This window comes from Dromaius novaehollandiae, chromosome 1, assembly GCF_036370855.1.
Source record: "Dromaius novaehollandiae isolate bDroNov1 chromosome 1, bDroNov1.hap1, whole genome shotgun sequence".
NCBI lineage: Eukaryota > Metazoa > Chordata > Aves > Casuariiformes > Dromaiidae > Dromaius > Dromaius novaehollandiae.
The window spans coordinates 122,194,462-122,216,296 of record NC_088098.1 but is presented as its reverse complement, the minus strand read 5'-3'; the positions used below and the strand labels follow the sequence as shown (position 1 = coordinate 122,216,296).

Below are 21,835 nucleotides of genomic sequence, written 5' to 3'. Positions count from 1 at the left end.
AAAGAGAGGATAGGAATATAGAGATATATCCAACTGGATACAGGGAAAAAAATTTCCCCATGAAGATAATCATGCACTGGAGTAGGTTGCCCAGAGAGGCTGTGCAGTCTCCATCCTTACAGGTAGGTTTTCAAGACCCAGGAGGACACAGGCCTAGGCAACCTGGTCTGAAATCAGTGTTGACACTGCTTTGAGCAGGAGGCTGGAATGGAGCCCTCCCGGGGTCTCTTCCAACCTGGGTCATTCTGTAATTCTAATGTTCGGCCTAAATCTTCGTTGCTGAAACTCTAACCTCTTCCGCCTTCTCCTATTCTGAAGGAACATGGAAAATAGTTTATGCCCTTCCTCATTACCCTTTAGCTATTTGAAGACAGTTCTGTCTCTCTTCAGTTTTCTCTTCTCTGAACAGCTCCATTTCTTCCATTGTTTCCACTTGGATCATGTTTCTCCACACCTTCTTGTTGTGCTCCTCAGGCCATGTTCCACATGGGCCATATCTTTTTTGAAATACAGCGTTCCAGATTGGACATGGTATCTCAGCTAACGTCTTACCAGTGCTGAGCACTATGTGTCCTACAGGCTATATTCCTGTTTGCATAACCCTGTATGATGTTTGCCTTTTTCACAACAGCAGGACATTGTTGACTTACATTGAATTTGTATGTTCCACTCTACAGAATTGCCATCTAGGTAGTAGTTACTTGAGCAGCTGATCGTTTCTGCCTGGTGATAAAATTTGGCATTTGTCCTTATTGGCCAACATCCTATTTTACTTTTCCATCTCATTTCTCCAGTCTGTCAAATATCATTTTGAATTATGATTTTGTCCTCCAAATTGTTTGCAGCCTCTCCCACTCATTTAAAACCAATCTGGAGTGGCTCCTCTTGGGCTGCTTTTCCTCCCTTTGTGTAAATACGTTTCCATGACTTTGTGACATAACCTTGTGCACACCCTTTGCAAACAGGCTCTGGGTACCACCAAAGCACCACTGGGTCTTCATTAGTTGCTTACAAAAAGCCCCCTACACCCAGTCTTCCTCCTTTATGATCCTACCACAACAGCACTTACCTTCTTTCCCCTAGGAAAAGAATCATGCTTGCAGATGTTCAAGGGGGTCTCTCTCCTCTGCTTCTCAGTCTTCAGCAAATGTATTCATCACTGATATGAGAAACATCATTCTCTGCTTGCTATTCCTGAACAAGCTGTTTATTTCTATATTAATATTCCTGTCACATCCTCACAAGTCTGTAATGCACTGTTATGATCAAATCTTGATTTTATTATATACTAACACTTCCTGCAAGTTCTCCTGTTCTTCAGAAGAAAAATAATCCTAACTGTTGTCAGACATGTGAATCCAAGGAAAATGGCTTAAGTGGCTCCACTTACGATACTGGTAGTGACCTGCCGATTTATGGGAGTTATTCACAAGGCTGGGTTGAAGATTAATCCTGGTGTTCCACTGCCTGGGACCAGCCATAATGGTGCAATTAGTGGGCAGTGTTGTGGAGAAAAGCTTTGTGTATTCATTCCCAGCCTCATGATTGATTTTAATGCCATTAATGACAATGGGACACTGTGGGTCTCTCTTGCCCTGGATATGCTCTAAGTCATTTTTTTCTGAAGTAAAATCCTGTCTTTCTTGTAAGTGTTGCCAGTTTTCCTTCACCTTGCTGCTGCTGAAGTTCCTGGCACTGCAGAAGGAAGCTTGCCCTGCATGACTGGGGTGAAGGAGACCAAATTTTGAGTACGGATCAGCGGTGCACAATTGAAGATACCTCTAATTAGCCTTGCACATTATGTTCAGATCATTTCCAGCATGCCTCTTGCTGTCACTTGGTCTTACAAGTCTTCTTTGCTTTACAGTTTAAAGGATCTGGCAAATCCATTGATGCCGCCAATTATGTATCTTGAGGCCCATCTGCCTGAACTTGCAGTGGTTGCTGCAAGGCTGGCACTTCTTCAGACAAAATAGCTGACTCAGTGCCTCCTTCCTTCCTGAAAGGCATAAAAGGTGTGGCTTATTCCTCCCTGACGTCTTTGGATACTACTTCAGTTTTCAAACAGTTGCACTCATTGCAGTTGCAACAATGTTCGAGGCCCAAATATTCATGGATTTTTGATTTGCTGTGCTGTGTGGCTAGCTCTCACATTTGTCGTCATGTTTCTGTAAATCCCCAGTTTCTGATATCCATTTCAAAGTACCAGGTGTGCTTATTGTCGGCATTTTGACGCTCTGCAGTCCAGTTGTGCCATTCTGTAATTTAGCAGCAGCAGATGCAAACCAGAGGCTGATTCCACAAGCTTTTTCAGTTCATGTTTTTCCACCAGTCCGTTGGGACTAATGGCTACCTGTGCAAATCTCACTATATATTGCTCCACTTTATATGCATATTTCAGACATTACTAGTCAGGAAAATTGTGATTTGAGGTAAATAATCACCTTGTTTACAGCAATGTTTTCTAGGCAATCTTTCTTTAGGAAAATGAGAATAACAACGTAGAATAATATGTTCTTTCAGAGTGAATAGTTTTATGTCCACTTTGGTCCAGAAAGGGGCAGAGGAAAGGCAATGTATTTTGTCTTTCAACATGGGTTTTCCTGTGTAACTTAAGTGTGGATTTTCAGCATATGTAATGAATCAGCTTAACAACTGCCTCAGTGTTGCTGCATATTTAAGGCAAATATAAAATATACCTGGCTCTTCCCTTAACTTGTGTTTAATCCTTTGGTGTTCTTCCTGTGCTTTTTCATAAATTTCATCTCGTATTCTAATCGTGGTTCGGCTTCTTACCAGAGACCCTCAGCTCTCTGTAACATTAAGATTAGCTCTTCAGCTTCAGATCAGTCGCATCCCGTTGTAAAGTTTATGTTGTCATTTTTAGCACTGCATTTCCTTACTTTTATTTTTATACAGCATGTAATATTCTCCAAATAGCTATACTATGTAGAATCTATACATATGGATGGAGATATGTAGTCATCTCCGCTCCTTTGATTACCTAAAACATGTGGAACGCTTGTGGGTGAACCATGCTCTAAAATAAAGCTGCCTTGAATTGCCTTTCTCTTTATTGGCACTCCTTAGAGGTAGAGGAGAAATTGCTGCCTGAACTTTGCCATAAGCTGCCTTTTCAAGATGTTGCATTCTTGCGAGCCTTTTCAGCGTTTCATGCTTTCGGGCAAGGATTTTTGCTTTGTTTCATTTTTTAACTTTCTACCTCATCTGGAGCACCTCGCGGTAGTCAGGAATTACTCTGAGAGTCTTAAATCCACCTGCACCTCTGCTGTACGTTATAAAGCTCCGCTCGCAGCAACGCTCGTGCAGCCATTGATTTCCCAGGCTACGACTCTTCACTACTGCAACACCATAAGTGCAATCATTACATCAGGGTGCAGTAATTACCCATCGCATTGGTGCCGCAGGGGTGCGCGGGCAGGAAGCCACTTTCCGCAGGGTCTGTCATGCCTGGCTGAGGGATGCAGCTGGCGTGGATGGGGCCTGGGCAGGCAGTTCACACGGCATGGGCCGGAGCAGGGCGTTTCGCTCCAGACTTCCAGGAAAGCAGGCCGCATTACGGGCATGCGGCGACTGACCCAAAACCTGGGGTCTCCTCGTTAGTAGGGGGAAGCTCAGCTGCTGACAGGCTTCCTTCCCAATGGAGTCTTGACAGGAAAAGCCTCTCGTTTTCAAAAAGGTGCAAGTGCCAGGAGAAGCATCTTTGGATGCTTTTACACCGAACTGTGACAAATCCCCAGCAACCATCCTCTCTGCTGTGGCTGCATTTCTCTTATTACTTTTTTCTCTCCACGTATCATTTTTAATGTTATATTTATATTTAATTTTCTAATTTTTTATATTATATTTATATTTAATTTTCCATTTTTTAATTGTTTATATATTTATATTTACTTTTCCAAATTACATGAACAGCAACGCTTGCTCTGCGTTGCGGGGGTTAAAACCGGTAACTGCGCACGTTCCCTCGCACGCATCTGCACCTATTTCAGCAGCACCTGGAAAAGCCGGAGCCCGGACACTCCCCGCGCGGCCCCGGGGCCCCGCAGCGGCCGGTGAGTGCCGGCAGCCCCGGAGCAGCGCAGCGCAGCACCCCCGCCGCCCGCCCCCTCACGCCGCGCCACATGGCGGTGGGCGGCAGCTGCCCGGCGCCGCGCGCCGCCTCCCCATTGGCTGCCACCGCCCCTTCAACGCCCCCGCCGCGGCCAATCGCCGAGCGCGCTCCCCTCCCCCCGCCCCGCCCACGGCGGCCGGCCCCTGGATGCGGGCGGGCGCCAGCGGCACGCACAGGGGGCGGGGCGCGGCGGGGCGGGGCCTGGGGCTCCCGGGCTCTTCTTAATCCGCGCGCCGCCGCCTCCCCCTGCCGCTTTTCTTTACGTTTTTTATTTATTTATCTTCTTTTTTTCCTTCCTATTCCCCCTGCTGGCCGTAGCGCGAGTGGGGACGGTGCCCTCGGTGAGCGCCCGGCTCGCGGGGGTGGGGCGGCGGCCGCGGGGCGAGGGCGGCGGCGGCGGCGGCGGCGCGCGTCCCTCCACACCGCCCGTTGCATCAGCCCGCGCGGCGGTGGCGGCGGCGCAGACCACCGGGTGAGCGGCCCTGGCGGGAGGAGAGAGCACCAGCGTCGCGCTGGGGCTGGCGGTGCCCTGCTGGGGGCCGCGGGGCGGCTTGGGGTGGGCTGCACACGGCGCGGACCCCGGCGGCGTGCCGGCCCCCTGCAGCTCCTCGTGGGGGGGGGGTCCGTTAAACGGCTGCGGTGGGGGGGGGGATCTGCGTGGCCTCGCGGCGGGGGAGGGGGCGTGCGGGCTTTCTGGAGCGGGCAGGGAAGGATGGAGGGCGGCAGGCTGCTAGGTAAACGTGGTTGTGTCACACGGGTGGGGCTTTTCTTATTAACAAAAAAGAAATGGCAGCTTCAGGATAATTCTGGGGAAGGGGAAGTTGCCTGGCGCTTTGGAGTTTGCGCCTGTGGTAGTTTCCCCCCACCCCAAGGGAGTGCAGGCATAAAAAAGGTGTTTGCTGGTGAGGATGCCCTCGCGGGGGGGGAGGTTGGTACCAGTCAGAGATGCAGAGTAGGTCTCCTGGGCACGGAGGAGGAGGAGGGGTTGATTTCCCTTTATAAAGGCTTGCAGAGTGATATCCCCTTTTCTCTGCTTGTCTCTCCAGGCTTGGCACTGGTTTTCTGGCTGTTCCTGGCCTGTTTACCATTGTTCTCCCAGGTACCACAAGGTTCTTCTGTGTCTTTCCCCCCTGCCCCCAATGCTCTTTAGCAGGTCTGGCAAGCATGTTGGACCAAGAAGCTTCTTTTTTTACATTTTCATCTTATACAGTGCCAGATCTGAATTTAACTGAGGCTCTGAGAGCTGCGTCCAGTAGCAGTGTTAGTAATGCTGATGGCACATTATTGAACCAGCCATTATTTGGAAGACTGGTGATTGTTTTCCTACCCTTGTTGGAATATCTGATTTTCTGTGTATCTCTTTAATCCTAAAGCCTTTGGCTATGAGGGTTGCAGAACACTTTGGCCCTTATCCAGCAAAGTTACTCAGCACGCATTTACCTTTTAATTGAGTGTATTTGCTGAACTGAGGCACAAGAGCTCCATGTTCTACAAAACTCCTACTGGAAAAAGGGAGGGAAAAATCAGAGTATAGAGGTAGGTGAAATCTGTGGGGTTTCTGTGTGAGGAAGAGGCCTCAACTACCATGTGGTACCAGGGGAAGTGTTTCCTCTGAAACAGACCTGCTCAGAACCTAGTATTTCTCAGCAGGGTACGGCTGTATGGAGACAGTTATTGCTGAAGTAAGGTTTGTGCTAATCCAATATTTGGGCCATTGGACAGGTCATCTTTTTTGATGTTATTTGGCAGCTCTTTGGGTATTCTGTTGCAAACTCTCCAAGTATGAGTTAACCAGCCTGCTTTCCTGAAGTCAGAGCAAAACTTCTAAAATTACAGTAGCAAGGTCATAGGTGGCTTGTGTCAGGGACTGTGCATTTCAGCCCAGGTACATCATTAATCTGGTGTTGGCAGCATAATGGGCTGTCAGGAGGTTTGGCCTCTTGACTCCTGGCAGATATTTACTCTCTGCCTGTGAGACACAAAGTACTTAAGCAGTTAGTAGGGTGTGCCATGCTCATGGTACAGGCTGTGGTGGCTGGTGTTTCTCTGCCAGTCTTTGCTCTAATGCTCTTACCTATGCTCCTTGAAGATGTGAATTTTCATTCAGAAAACTTCTCAGGTGGGTCCAGACAGTGTTGAGGGGGTAAACTCAAAATGGAGGAAACATCAGTAAACACACTGTCTTTAGGGCTGAATGCACAGCTTTCTTTCTGCATGGACCGGGCAGACTGAACACTTCTGTATTTTCACTGGCTATTCTCAAGCATAACATAGTGCCATAGTGACAGGAGTTGCTTTGCTGATGAAGTTTAATGATTTTACAATGTTTCAGAGGTAGGGGCATTAAAGAACTACAGGTTTTGCATGAGGAAGGTTGAGAACATGCCAGTCCAGCCCTAAAAAGAAGAGTGGTGACTGAGGGAGCGTCTGTGTATTTATCTTCTCTGCAGAGGAGAGCACTAAGAGATAAGTCTTTTGATTCTTGAAGTACCTGTTCCAATATTGTTATTTTGTACCCCAGTTATTTCATGTTAGTTGATGGCTCCTGACTGACATGAAAGAGATGTCTAGCTGCTGCTGCTGAAGCAACAAAGTGAAAAAACAGATGGCTGATTGTCTCATGAATCATTCATAGCTGTGGTGTTTCCTAACACTTTCCAAAGGCTACATTTGCTGTATGGGTACTGCTACATCTGGTAGCCTATCAAGACCCTAAAACTCCCTAAGACCCTGTGGTACCATAGGGGAGCAGAACAACTGTTTCCCAGTGGGTTACTTGTCTAGGAAGAAAAGTGTCCACTTAAGGTCGGAGTTCCCTTGCTTAGGCCACAGCATAATGGAATCCCATATCTTGTCTCTTACTGAGTAGTCAGCCTTTAGGGCATCTCTCTGATTCATCTCTTACACCTGCCTTTTAGACAGCTTAATTTCTGCTTCAGACAGGAGTAAAACTAACTAGGTTCTCACATGCGTGATGCTATTAGTAGGTCAGCACTAATGCAGACAACATGCAGTGAACAACCTTAGAAACTGCAGCCCCTTTTGTATCCCCAGAGGGAATTCAGCCCAGGTTGTTTGAAGATTAATTTCACTCAACCCTGTTTTGTAAAGTCCTTCTATAAGAGTGGGAAAATGGTTTAGACCTTGAGTTCCCTGTGGAGATGGTTGCAGAGATGTGAACACTTGTCTATGAGGCTTCCTCAAACTCCTATCTCTGTACACTTCCCAATTCCCTTCATAACTTAGATTTAAGCAATTTTTCTGTGAAGTAGCTTTCTGGTTTTTCTTCTGCCTTGTGTGCTCTGCAAATATAATGACAGAAGTTAGTCAGGCTTTTCTAGTTACTCTCCCATATCCCCTAGCTAGTTATGGGAGTGTTCATTTTTACAGGGAACTTTAATTTAAGTCAGGCTGGGAAAGTTCTGTCCCCTGAAGACAGACAACTTTGTGTCTTACTTCCCTCAGACTCTTCTGAGCAGCATTCAATTGCATTAGAATAGCAGAGTCGCCATTTAGTAAAGAAACTGTCCTGTCTCCCCAGTCTGTATTGCAAGAAGAAAGGCTGAGAGGAGGGCCAGGCTAGTGAAGGAGAGAAGTTTCTGCCATCCTCTGTTTCAGTGACTTCTGCTCACCCCCTTCCCTTAGTCCATCAAAGGTCTTTCTACTAGAAGGAGACACCAATATCTTATGTCCTGGTTTGGGTCTGTAGGCAGGGTCAGAGTCTTAGGGTGAATTCAGATGTCCTAGATGGGCCAACTGCATGCTGTGTTTTGCTGGAGTAGCATCTTCAGTTAGAGCTGGAAGTGGCAGCTGGATTTTTAGTTGGTGTGTCAGGAAGCTGTAGTTTCCTGATGCAGTAGCTACCCCAGCAGTAGCACTGATGGGTGGAGCCTGGGGATCTGGGGTCCCCCTGGTGGTTTTGACCATATCAAGTCACACTCGGCTTCTGACCTATTTTGACCTGTGGTACTTATGCAAGGGCAGCAGCAATAGCTTCTGTACTACATCTCCACTGAGGACTGTACCATGATCCCCCTCCCCTTAGAGGGCAACTGAGTCTGTCTTGGGATTTATTCTTTAAAACACCTTTCAAAGGTGTTAGATGGACCACAGTTGGGGCTGATTCTCTATTAGCATCATTAGTTCATTTGTGACTTTATAAATACATGTATGCATATATACTCTTCGGGGGAAGTATTTAAAATCATGCCCAACAGAGCATCTTAAAGGGACTTGTTGAATAGGAACATGTTTCTTCAGATTAATTATGTTGCTTAAGATCAGCGTTGTGACAGGATTTTTGTTGGCAATGCTGCTGATTAGCTTTTCTTTCTAGCCTCATCTTTTGTTCAAAATGGGGCTAAAATTTTGAACATTTAACTTTTTTTTTAATTAAAAGTACTGACATTGCTCTAAATGTATGAGAGAGTCTCACAGCTTAGTTAAAGGCAATTCATACAACTTTTCTTGTTTCTGCTCTTTCTAGCTAGAGGTGATTGTTTTTGCTGGTAGTAGACTGTGGGGGTTTTGCCATATGATAGAGGAAATGAGATGGTGCTGCCTTGCCCAGCCACTAAGGGAAACTCTGAATTCCAAGGGAAATCCTCCAAAAAGCAGTTTTTGAAGAATATCTGTTTCTTCCCTCTAGAGAATACAAAGAGTGGGTACTTTAAACTGCTGAAAATTTTTACTACAACAGACTTCTCCCCCTGTGTCTTCAATTCTTTTGGACCCTCTTGGAGGACACTGAGGTCTGGTGATTTAGAAAGTCTGGTTTTACACCTCTATTTTATGAGAACTTAGGGAGTAGCATGTTTTATTTTCTATCTGTAACACCTTGCTGCTTGCTTTCCACATGTTCAAAAGGTTTGGCCCCTTGAGAACAGAATACTCTTATTAGGTAGGCTGTGCAAACACTGTCAGTGTTACCTCCCCTTGAGACAAGACAGTTGGTATCTATGCCCAGTATTGCTGCGTGCATTCTAGCTTTCTGAAGGAACTTGTATGTGCACCTCAGACTTCTCCAGTATCTCTTCTTTACTAAAAAAAAAAGTGCTGATGTTCTGAACTGTGAACTAGGCACCTTCTAGAAATAGTGAAGGCTGGGTCTTTGGAGCTGGAAGCATCCTCTTTTCTGTTAACAAAGACTGGTGTTTAACCATGTATTTGGGATATTAGCTTTCTTAGGCTGTTATCTGTCTCAGTCTAGTCCTAGTCACTAGATTAGGACAGACTGTGGCCTATCTTGGCCCTTGGCACATATTACTTAAAGTAGAATGGTGTAACTTTGGTGTGCAGAGGTTTCTTGCATCCATAGGGAGAATTATTTCCAACTTTAGTCTGGAAAGCTGGTACTTCAGAGGCTTTTTTCTTGAATGGGGGCTGTTAAAATGGCTTAGAAATTTTCTTCAAACCAGCCTGTGAGAAAGCAATTGTTGTGCATAAGGCAGTAGTGATTAATGGTGCATGATAACTTGCATAATCAAATGCTGAAGTTCACTGATCCTGTGATTGAGATGTTTTTTTTCCAGTCTGTTGCTAGATCCTCAACTGTTTTGAGCTGTATTTGTTTTCAATGTATTTGGCAGAAGTAGAGGAATTGGGACAGAGACCCTTTTCAGGTCCAGCACAGTTGACCAATGGAAAGAGCCACAAATTTTGCTGCAGAATGGTGGTGACAAGCCTAAATATTAAAAAAGACAGAATACAAACATTTTCCAAGACTCCAGCCAGATTTATCCTCAGTAGAAAGGAAGCTAGTTATACAAGCACGAAGGCTTAATGAACACCTGTCTGGAATAGGGGAAACTAACTTATTGATCCCATTTTTATATTTACTAACTTCTGAAACACAAAAAACGTGCTGGGAACTCTGCTTCATTGTGGTTGAAGTGTTTGCTGTGTGTGTGGCATTCAGCATCACTGCAGTTGTGCAGTCAACACAATTCAGTACTGGGAGGAACTTCATAAGGGTTAAGGATGGAGAGACCTCTGCAAGTGTTTCTGTACAGAGCCTTCTCCTAAATCATGTTACAGGATCCCCTTTCTCCTTTGGTATTGGCTTCATGAAGCCCTTTCACACTTGGCATTTCTAACAAAATGTGTCCTGCACACTGAAGTATTTTTCTATTATTTGTTTTATGGCTGCCAGGCTTATGGAAAGGGACGTAGCCAGTAAGAGTTGTCTTCTGCTTGCATTACTGTATCTGATCCATGGAGGGAAGAGCAGTGGGGAGATTAGGTAGTAGAGAAAGAACAGGATCAAAAGAGCTTCAGTTGATCTTGCTTGATATCTCTGCTTCATGACTTTTTTTAATCCTGCCTCCACAGGTAATCTTTGCTTCATTCTGTAGCTTCCTGTTTCTCACAGAAGTGGGACGTGTGTCTTCTCCTGAGGAGAAAATCTGCTGAAGAAAGTCTGTGTGTTCACCCTTACCTAGGAGCATGGAGAAGTTAATATCTGAAAGGCCTGTTTCTCTTCCCAAGGTACTGTTTGGGTGAGGCTTTAAGCTGCACAGAGATCATGGGAAGGGTCCCTGTTTCTCTGGGAAACATCTTGGGAATGTTTCAGTCTGTAGCCATGATAAAGTCTGTCTGATCTGTGTTAGTTTTTACAGTTGTTGCCAGTTTTGGAGCCAACAAAACACTGGTGCTATATGTCAAAGACTTCTGCTGTCACAGCTTGGCTATTGTCAAAAACAGCCTTTATAAAAAGTTAGCTGGAGCCTAAAGCTCAAGAAATCAGTTGCCTTCTGACTTAGGCTCTGTCCTACAGTCACAATCTTAGAAATGGAAGATAGATTAAAACTAGAACCTCCAGATTCCTGAGTTGCAACCTCCACAGCAAAAGGCAAATATAAGGCATAAAAAGCAGTGGGTTATACTCTTAACAAATCAGACATATTTCACTTTCAGAATCTTTCCCAAGAACTAGGGGGTATTAAATACCAACACTAATGGTGAATCACTTCAAAACATGAAAATTCCCTTTTTAAGATGCAGCTTGCCTTAAAAATCATTATTATTCTAACTGCCTATGGAACAGCTTCCATGCCTGCTGATGCTAAGGCATCATACAGTGAATCTAGCAGGAAGCGTAGTGAGTGAAGTGATGTCAAGCTCTTCCTGAGAGGTTTGCACTGTTCCTTGGAAAGCCCAGTAAATGGTGGACTTTTATTAAAAGATCTTCTGTTTATTTGGTTGAATGCTATCGCCAAGTTAATGCTGTTCTTTTGGGAAAGACTGCCTGTCTTACTACTCTCAGAATTTGGGAAAGCCCTATTGGTTTTCAGAGGGCTTTCTAAACTTCTGCCACACCTCTCTAGAGGCAGGTCCTAGTGAAACTAATGGCCTTTTTGAAAGCGTTCTCCTCCATGACTGCAAGTAGCAATGCAAAGTCCTCCAGCACTGTTTTCTGATCAGTCATTCCATGGTCTTCCTCTGTTCCTCTCTGCTTGGAATGAAGAGGATTTTATTTCTGAGGGCTGTTTTTGGTATGGGAGCAGTGCCTCCCATGAGAGTAGTCTAGTCTCCAAAAATATCAAAAAAACAAGCTGCACTAAGCACATGCTTTAATGTACAAAGTTATCTTCACATAGGGCACTGTCTTGAGCTTTGTGCTTCACCATTGTGGTACATTCAAATCAGGCTTCCTACTTTGGTGATAAGTGCTTGGCAAATCAACATGATGTTAAAATGTTTCCCATCTTTACAGTATACTATGCAAACATCAACTGACTGTTAAAAGATCCATTCATTGTGGACCCTTTCATACAAGGTCAAAAGCAACACTTGGATACTTGAGGATGGGATTTGTCTGAGATGTATTGTGTTCTCTCTCTTCACTGATGCCCTGTCTTGCTTAGGATGCTAGGATCTCTTGTAGTTGGTGGCAGAACCTGTTCTTGGGTGTTAGAAGCATCTACTAACTAGGATCTGTTCGTTGCCATTGCCTGTCTTGACTTACAGGGCCATGCTGCTCTCTTGAAAATTACCACCAGGGTGGGGTGGACAGGTCTGGCCAGGCTGCCCTCAGAAAAATTGCCTATTGAAATATTAGGCAAGAAATAGGTAAATTGGTGAAGGCCAAGAACCTGAGGTCTTTATTAGCTGCAGTGCTTTTAGTTATCATAGGGGGGTAGTGGTGTCACTGCAAATGGGTGTCTTCCTATGGTGTCTCAGAACTTGAGTAACTTTGATAGTCTCAAAGGATGTGCTGGCTCTTTTACAGGATATATGAATAACAGCAGGCTCTTCTTTTTCAAGGATTAAGTGCTTTCACTTCCTTTCCAGGCCAAGCCAGATACAAACTTGTGCCCTTGCACACCTGACAAGTATTTCCTCCCTGGTGGGAGGGACAATGAGAACTGTAAGGCTACTGAGAATGAAAGGAAGTGGATTCGCCCTGATACACCTAGCAAATGCACCTGGAAGCTTGGGAAACCCCTGTCTGCCTCTCCACATCATCATGCCACTTTGTAAGCATTGCTTTTCTTGCTTACTGGCTTTCAGTAAAGGGCTAATCCTATTCCCCTCAGAGAGCCACATGGATTTGACAAGAGGTAACTGGTTTAAATTGGTGCTGCTTTGCTTATAGATGTGCCGGTGCTTTTTAATTTTAATGAATAAGCAAAACAGAATCCAGACTAAGTGTAGGAGACTAAAGACATTGTGATGTGAGCTGGATGAACTGGAACTAACTTTAAGTAACCTGAAATATAATTCCCTGACTAGGTGAAGAATTGAACTATTAATGCCTTTTGCTTGGTAAAACAGTTGACTCAGCAAGGCTAAGCTACTTGATGCCAGAAGGAAGCACAGAGCACTTCAGTCTTGGCACAGCGCTTGGCTTGATGTTTGATTAATCTTTGAGTTTTGGAACAGGGATTCGCTGCTTTACAAAGCTGTCTGTAATAGTCTTTTTCTTTTAAAAGAATGTTCATGATAACTAGCCTGATAAAGGGGAGGGAGAAAGCTGGGTGCAATAAAAAGCATCAGAAGTGCTATGTTGCTACTGTGATCTGCCTGTGGGTCCTTCTGTGAACCCACTGACTCGGTTTGTATGTGTGCTAGGTCAGAGCCTCCAAACATCCTGCCAAACATCCTGAATAAAGTTGGCAATACACCCTTGGTGCGAATCAACAAGATCGGGAAGCACTTTGGGCTGAAGTGTGAACTCTGTGAGTACTACTGCAGGCAGAAGAGCAAAAGGAGAAATGGCTTCACAAACATGGGTAGCTCTGTTAATTTCATGAGACCTAAGCACATAAGGAATGTAGAGACCCTGCAGAAAACCGGAGGAAAAAACCTCTTTTCTTTGGCAGGTTTTTCAGGTTTTGGTTGTCTAAAACTTCTTTCAGTTTGCACTTCTTGAGAATGCTTCCTGCGAATTTAACATTTCCTGGAAACTTTCCACTTCCATGGAACAGGTCAAGGGGAGGAGGGGGGCAGGGGAGAATGAATATGAGAAGCAGTCAAAAGCTTCATACCTTCTGAGTTATCACCAATGCCTGTAAAATGAGAATCTGCACTTATCATTAAAGATCAATGAAAATGATGATGAAAGGGATGAAATGATGTCAATGAAAACTGTGTGGAATTTAAACAAATCTATATATATTAATTGGAAGCTCTGATCAGAGTCCTGAAAGGTGGTGTTTAACAGCATTGAAGGGCTTAAAGCTGGGAGTACTGAAGTGAAAGTATAGGCTGAAGAAGGGGAGAAACTTGCTGTTGGATCAGAATCCCTTTGACTAAAGAATGCAGCAGGGAAGAGGCAAGGCATGGGTAGAGCATCTTCCCTGTGCTATTGCATTGGAACAGCTCTGGGACTTCTGATTCTTCTGATCAGGCAGTAACAAGGAAAGGAAGAATGAAAGGAGATATCTCCTTTTAATGATGAGATTGACAGAGTGCAGGTTCCAGACTCCTGTGGCCAGCATCAGAGTACCAAACTTGCTATGTCACAGTGACCTATGACTGTGGAAATGCTGTGAACTGAAGCCCCATCTCCCCTGCTGTAAGCAGGGAGATGAATTCTGCTGACATGTTAACTGAGTTGCTCTTCAGTATATGTTAGAGATGAGCAGCCTGTCGGCAAATGACTGTTTAAGAACTTGGCTTGTTTTCTTTGTTCCCAGTGGTAAAATGTGAGTACTTCAATGCTGGGGGCAGTGTGAAGGACCGCATCAGCCTGAGGATGGTAGAGGATGCTGAAAAAGCTGGGATCTTGAAGCCTGGGGACACAATCATAGAGCCAACCTCTGGAAACACAGGTAGGGGATGAAGGGGTTCTGGCAAAGTGTCAAATCTGTGGAGGCTTCCCTGGAAGAGGCAGACCTAAGACCAAAGCATGGAGGCTGCCTGTGCAAAGGAAAAAGGGGATCCCTTCCTTCCTGGATGGTATAGGGAATGCTGCAGAGCTGTTCCTTATGTATGAGAGATGGGAAGAAGAAGATGAGCTGTGCTGACCTGAATAGTTAGGAAGGAGGTTTGCTAAATTTGCAGGGGCTCTTTATTTTCAAAAAGAAAAAGGTATTAGACCAGATTCACTAGGGTTTTTAGATATTTGGGAATTAAAATGTGAAATTACTGGAAATTAAGCACCAGAAGACTGTGAATCCGGATCTTCTCCTGTTTGAGAAGTTCTGCAGTCCTTATCCCTGCACTCTGTCAGGTGAGGTGGGTCTGATCTGAGAAACAGCCTTTCCAATAGTTTTGCAGTTAAGATGAGTTGAACTAATCCCCTGTACCACTATCTGCTGACACAGCCCTTGCACACCTTGATTTTTTTTTTAGCAGATTTTCCTTGGGCCAGCATCTTGTCCTTGAGGAAGACTAGAAGAAGAAATGGCCCCACCAGTCAGGGACCAGGGAAGAATCTGATGGATGGGAGCAGACTAGAGTTAACTCCAGTCTCCTGTGCTGAAGCTGTTGTACTTCTTTTGGGCTGCTCTACTTGCAGAGAGCAAATATACCTGGAGCTCCCCAAAATAGCAGAGGGCCTCCCACTTAAGCCACTTAAATATTATGCTGCATCTTCTGAGGAGGTCTCTGAGCTTCAAACTGTTATCTGCCTTCAATATACTGCAGATGTCACCAGATGCCTTAACCTGTTCTTATGCTGTTTCCTGAGTATCCACTGTTGCCCACGGATAGAGGATAATTAGACCAGACCTTTCTTCTGTTCTTTTGACCCAGTCCAGATTTTGATATTAATGGAGGGACTAGGATGAGTGAGCTGATTCCAGTTGTTTCTGTAGAAGGCAAGTGAACCTGTCATGAAAGTCTTCTGTCATTTGTTCAGCAGGTTGCCCTGTGAGAGGTGCAATGCAATTGAAGCTTTTGAATGTGGCTGTACCTCTTGCCTGAGCAACAGTGTCTCCTGCAGTGCTGAGCCCTCTTCTGAGGGGCTGGTTTGGTGCTGGGCTTGACACTGCATTTGGCCTACAACAAAATACCTGCATGTAGCACATAAATACTTAGCCTTGGTTGTGTGCTGGGTTCTACCCTGTTAAGAGCTGTGAGCTGTACTGAGACACCAACTACATGCAGCTCTGCAGTGCTAGCAGGAGTGAGGTTTGCAGAGGGAGGAAAGGTCAGTTGCCTATATACCTGGTACATCTTACAAGGAGGGTAAAAGGAGATAGAGCTCCATGATTGGCAGTCAGCCTACCAGTGCTGGGACTGCAGTCCAGATCTCACTGCAAGACTGAGAATTGCTTGCATATCTATATATAGATAGACATAGATAATCTCATACATTATAACTATGTATGTGTATACACATGTGCATATATATGTGTATATATAGGCAAGGAGAACTATTTATCGGGTACTCCCTCAAGAAGCTAAATGTCAGTGTGACCTCCTACTTGTAATATATATTGCATATAATATCTATAATATGTATTACATATTACAATATATTGCAATATGTATTGTAGTCCTCTAGTAGGAGGTCACACTGACATCCAGCTTCTTGAGGCAGTACCTGATAAATAGTTCTCCTTACCACAGATTCCAAGAAAATAAAGCTGAAGTGAAGGGGGTATAAGGTAATTACTTCAGAAAGCTGTCTTGATTTTAGAAGCAAAGAGCATGATACAGTAACCTGAGGGCATTGGCTCTTGTTCTAGGGCACTGCTCAGAGCTATTGAAGTACGAGGCTTCTGTTCTCTGCCTCTCATTTTTCTCTCACTGAAGTCCTGTTTTGAAATTTGCTGCGCTGCCCAGTCAGTAGCAGAAAGTACAGTGTTAGAACTGGGGTCTGAAAATGCTGCCTTCACCCCAGACTATATATAACACAGTTTTTGTTTACTAGACCTACACAATCTTGTGGTCTGTAGAAACAAAGCCAGCTCTGAAGACACACTTTCTGCACAGGAGAAACTGCTTGTGAGGCGTTGTCATGGGCCAGTGTCTGTACTATGTCTGGTACCCAAAATAGCAGGGACGGTGCCATTCAGCCTTACATCAGACACATCTCTGCTAACTTGATCTGTTTAGCTTATCCAGCAGAGTAGTGATTTGATAACAGGTGTAAGCCTTGCTCCATAGGGAAGGTAATTCTGAGTTAAGCTCTTCAGGTAGGCAGACAAAGACATGCAGAAAGACAGGAGTCATGTTGGAGGTACAGATTTTGAAACCAGAGGTAAGGTATGTGTCTCTGACAGTCAAAGTCATTAACTATTGTAGCAAGCAGACACAGTGCATTGAAACTTCTGTCACACACAGCATCTAAATCATGTCCTTTAGAAAGGATTTAGGTGCATCAGAAATTAGGGACTTAATGTAGAACTGAGTCAATAGAAGCCCCAGTACTCTTATCCAGGTATCTAAACAATTGCTATAATCCTCTAGCTTAAAATTTATTCCCCAAAGGGTGCACTTTTTTTTTTTTTTTTTTTAAAGTGGTGGGATGCGGAAGGGCCAGGAGGAAGGTGATATACCTGTGGTAAAGCCAGTGTTTTGCATATGTTGATTTCTTCCCACTCTTGCCTAAACTTCCTTTTGTTTTTAATCCTCTAAGAACCAGCAGCATTTGTGAATCCAGCTCTCTCTAGGAGCCGGAAACTTACCCTTTGCTGCCTGTCTAAAGCCATCCTACCCAAGCCTCCAGTGAAGATCTCTTATTAAAGCAAGGGCATGCAAAAGCTAGCTTCGCAGGGTTTTGTTTGGTTGCTTTTCACTGCATGCTCTGCATGTCTTTGCTTGTTTCTAGGAATTGGGCTGGCCTTGGCTGCAGCAGTGAAGGGTTACCGCTGTATCATTGTGATGCCAGAGAAAATGAGTATGGAGAAGGTCAGATCTGCTTTTGTTTTAGAAGTATTAACAAATAAACATGTTTGAGCTTGCAGAGTTCCTGATGCAAATGAATGTTGTGGCTTTAGCAGTGAAGTTGTAGGCTCTTGGCCTCCAAATCATGAGCTAGACAGAATTCTGCTGAATATTTTCTGGCCAAGGGGCTATTGCCAGTGCCAAGAGAAATCAAGGCTGGCTAACCACGGACAGAACTGAGGTGTTTAGAGCCCTGTCTCTGCAGTGTTGTCAGTTAGAAGAACTGTCATAACTGCTTTAAAAAACAAATGTCAAAGGAACTTGAGATGTACATGGCAAATTGAAGCGACTGCGTGTCCCTGGGTTAGTCATCACTTCTGCCACAGAAGACTAGGGAGGAAGGTAGGGGCTGAAGCTCTGAATGTTCTGCTGTTCTACCCTGAGCAAGGCTCTGGGAGAGTCTGCTGAGTTCCTTCAGGTGAAACCCTGAGAGATGTTGGCAAGTATCCAAGTTGTGCAGCCACAACAACAGAGGGAAGAGAAAAGCCACCTGGGTCACATCAGCTTACCTTCACTGTGGAAAGCATAAAAACATGAAAGCCTTGCAATATATCAGCCCAGACTAGGGCCCTTCCTAGGGTAAGGCTGCTCCTGAAGTCAAGAGTGCTTTCTGGATGGTGGAGAGGAGATCCTCTGTGTTTTGCAGTTTAGGGCAGCAAATCACTGTCAGCAAAACAGTTCTCAGTCCAAGCTTTTTGAGTGGCAGTGTCCTCTGAAAGCTTGGGCCCAGTGCTAGTTCTCTGCCCTGGAGGAAGAGGCACCACACGGCTACTGCCATGCTCCATACACAAACACCAAAGCCCTCCCCTTTGAACACAGGTCCTGGCATAGCTGAGTGTCAAAATTTCTTGTTCTCACAGGGCAGAGTGAGTGAATAGGGCCCTGGAGGATCTCCCTCTTTGCTGTCTATGCCCAAAGGAGGACATAAATATATGTAATTTGTATTTAGACATAAAATACAGGAGTATAACACTATTCCACAGTACAGAATCCCCTGCAGAACAAATGTGACCAGTGTGAGAGGAGACCAAGTTTTGCCTGAATAAGGCTCCTCGATATGGAGTGATGGTTTCTAGAAACCTGGAGGCCCAGACTGGAAACAAGATTTTGAGTTAAGAGATTAAATGACATTAAGATTTTGGACCCAGTGATATGCTGTGAGGCAGGGGCATAGGAGAGCTGCTAGAAGCTATTCCAAACTGGGTAAAAGAGAAGATGTAAAATGTCTTCCTCTCATCCCAGTGAGGCTTCTGTGCTGGGAGAGAGTTTGGGGGTTTTGTGACCACCTTTGTTTGCTGCAGGTGGATGTCCTGAGAGCTCTGGGTGCTGAGATTGTGAGGACCCCAACTACTGCCAGATTTGACTCTCCTGAATCTCATGTGGGAGTAGCATGGAGACTGAAAAATGAAATCCCCAATGCACATATCCTAGACCAGGTAAGAGCTGGGTGTTAGAGGTCTAGCATGGGAGGTGGATATTGCAGCTTGTTGCCATAATGTAGCTGGCTAAATTTTAAACAGCCCGTATGAGTCTGTGGAGATGTCCCAGATCTGGAAGTGTGAGCTATTGAGCCATCACCATGCTGCAGGGTAGCACACTTTTTATTTCACTAGAGGGCAGTAATAAGCCTACGTTTGCAGAAACTACAAAAAGATTAAGGTGACTTTCTCCACTGAACTGGCAATCCTGTGTAGAAAAATGGGTACAGGGGTCATATACACCTTGAAAAGAAACCATCTCACAGACAGGACTGATCTTGATGTTGCAGGATGCTGGCACCTTAGGAATACTCTTAAATTAGGTCACTTTGGGATGTTGCACTTATCCTGAGGCATTCTGCCTAGGTCTAGATAACAGATAAGGAAACAATGTGGAAGGAGAATATGCAGCTGTTGTGGTGCTTGGAGAATGTTTGTCACATTTTTTCAATGCCTCAGGATGTGAAAAATGTTGTCTTTCTTATTTACTTAATGGCTCTGTCTTTCAATACAGTATCGTAATGCCAGCAACCCCCTGACACACTATGATACCACAGCTGAAGAGATCCTGCAGCAATGTGAAGGTATGCTTGCTATTTTAGCCCTCTCTTTAAGGAGTCCTTAGTATTCTGTATTGTTATTTCATATTTGTGAAGAAACAGGCCTGGAGTGGTTGAGAAATACATGGATTTTGATATAGCATATCCCATATTCTGTGTGTAATTAAGAGAGTTGCCTTTTTTCAGCAGTCATAGTAATAAGCTATCTTTTCCATTAAAGAGGGCTCTTTTGGTTTTTAGATTCCTCTGCTTGTGACCAGGTGAACAAGCAGTTATGCTTAGCTCAAAAAATGCTGTAGCTGAAGTGGCATGAAAGAACAGGGTCATTTTTTTTCCTGTTCACAAATACAGAAATAAGTATTTTTACATGCTCAGAATCCAAGTTGTACATGGAGGCAGGGAAGAGATTTTTGCTCTCACTTAATATTTATCTGGAGTTTGCAACGGGTTATAATTGTAATTCTGTTAGATATTATGTAAAGACCAAATACTCCATTAGACTGGAATTTTCTTCATTTACCATTGTCTTCAGGAGCACGAGCTGCTGTGTTGTGGTTAATACCAATAAGGCCTCTTTACTCTGCAAGAGTCCTGTCTGTATTAGCTCTAGGCTGGCTAGCTGGAGTATTGGAAGTGACTGAACTGTGGCAGTAGAGAGCTTTAGCTGGGCTAGCTTATCCAGCTGAGGAGATCCACTTGAGAGCTACCAAAGGCATTCAGTGCAATGCTGCAGTCTAGCATGTAGGTGTTCCCACAGGAAGTAGAAGGAGATTGTGTAGGATGCTGCTGACCTGCTCTGTAAAAACTGTACAGTTAGCTTTTTTTTTTTTAATGGGACCTTGGCTACTGGAATGACAAAATCGGCTATTAATTTTTCTTAATGAAGATGAGGACCATGTGCAGTGTTCTTGCCCTCCCCCCAAAAGTATCTCTCCTATGCTGCAGAGGATTTACTTAGCTTGTCTTTCCACTTTCTTCTAGTTTGAGTTAAAATGAGCATACTTTAACAAACTGCCATCCCACAAACTGAGAGTCAGGATGAATTCTAAGTGTAGGCTTCATTCCTCTCTTGTTCATGTTTATTTTCCCTTGTAGTTCAGGCACTGTTCAGTCACTACTAGTCAGCTTACACCAGTCTCAGGTCTGAACTGGGACATGCTTGGTGGATTGTTGTTCTGTTGACTTGTAAGCATTCACTTTTGTATACCAATCAATGACCTTTCCAAATATGTTTTTACTAATAAAGCTGTTGCGATAAGGGTTTGGTCCATAGTCCTATGCATGCATCAGGAAAACTGAAGGAGGTGACAGAAAAATGAATTCTGTCATACCTACACTGGCTCTGCTGGGCACTCATGACAAAAACAATAGTTTCTCACATGTAAATGAGAAGATACTTGTGTTAACAATTCAGTGTACACCTATCCCATCTCTGGGCAGCCATTCATTAAACTAACCTACGTCATAGGCTGCTTATTGTAAGTTAAAGGGTGAATAAGTATCTATCTACAGTAACAGGAAAACTGCAAATGTCAACTCTACTGGCCAACTCTCATCTCTGCTGAAAGCCTCACAAATTGGTGCCTTGTCAGGCTGCCAAAAGGATGTTTCAAAACCGTTGCTTAAGTAAGTGGTGATTGAGCAAAGTGGCCTCAAGGTAGGTCTCTTAATACAGCTATTGGAAAGCAAGGATCCTCATATCTTGTGCCTCTTCTGCCATTTTCTGCATTTTTGTTAGAGAAAAAGGTCCATACTTAGGTGTAAATAGAGTTTTTAATCTGTCACACTCAGAGAGGTTTCACAGCTGTCTTTTGATTTCTCACCCTTAAACAGGAAAAATAGACATGTTTGTGGCTACAGCTGGCACTGGAGGGACCATCACTGGCACTTCCAGAAAGCTGAAGGAGAAGTGCCCAGGATGCAAAGTAGGTGGCAAGTTTTAAGCTCTTTAGCTGGGAGAGCCTCAAACTGCTCCACTGGAGTCACTCCCATTCCTTCCAGCATCTCCACCTCCTTGTAAGCCCTCCCTAGGTTTCTCTTGGGGAAACTCTCAGATGTCCTCAGCTCAAAGGTAGTTCTGAGCAGCAAAGAAAGGGTATCAGAGTCCATCTGAAACCATCGTGCTCTGGTCTCATTGGTGACCAGAGTCAAGGTTTGGCTCTGCAGGTGAGAACTGGCTCTTAGATCCCTTCATGGCATGTGTCTGAGAAAAATCCTTCTCTCTGCTGGTGTCCTGCAGCCTTGTGTTTCTTCTCTCTGACTGTGCCATGGCTAATCTTCAGGAGCTGCTGTGTTTCTAACAAGTAAGGTTTTCTCTGCAAACA

General features: G+C 44.5%; 1 protein-coding gene across 7 annotated transcripts in view; it reads left to right on the top strand.

Annotated features, from left to right (window-relative positions):
* The first annotated feature begins 4,321 nt into the window (after positions 1–4,321).
* Positions 4,322–21,835, top strand: part of LOC112981982 (cystathionine beta-synthase-like protein) — a 32,476-nt gene continuing 14,962 nt past the window's right edge. For 2 of the 7 annotated variants that reach the window (XM_064525671.1, XM_064525632.1), the window contains exons 1-10: positions 4,463–4,607; positions 5,182–5,234; positions 10,466–10,621; positions 12,428–12,612; positions 13,208–13,314; positions 14,275–14,409; positions 17,358–17,437; positions 18,775–18,909; positions 19,466–19,535; positions 21,345–21,436. In XM_064525671.1, the coding sequence (XP_064381741.1) occupies positions 10,580–10,621; positions 12,428–12,612; positions 13,208–13,314; positions 14,275–14,409; positions 17,358–17,437; positions 18,775–18,909; positions 19,466–19,535; positions 21,345–21,436 (846 nt within the window). In that variant the 5' untranslated portion in view covers positions 4,463–4,607; positions 5,182–5,234; positions 10,466–10,579. Of the gene's footprint in view, positions 4,608–5,181; positions 5,235–10,465; positions 10,622–12,427; positions 12,613–13,207; positions 13,315–14,274; positions 14,410–17,357; positions 17,438–18,774; positions 18,910–19,465; positions 19,536–21,344; positions 21,437–21,835 lie in introns of all 7 variants that reach the window. The other 5 variants (XM_026098029.2, XM_026098026.2, XM_064525655.1 and 2 more) reach the window with 5 other exon arrangements.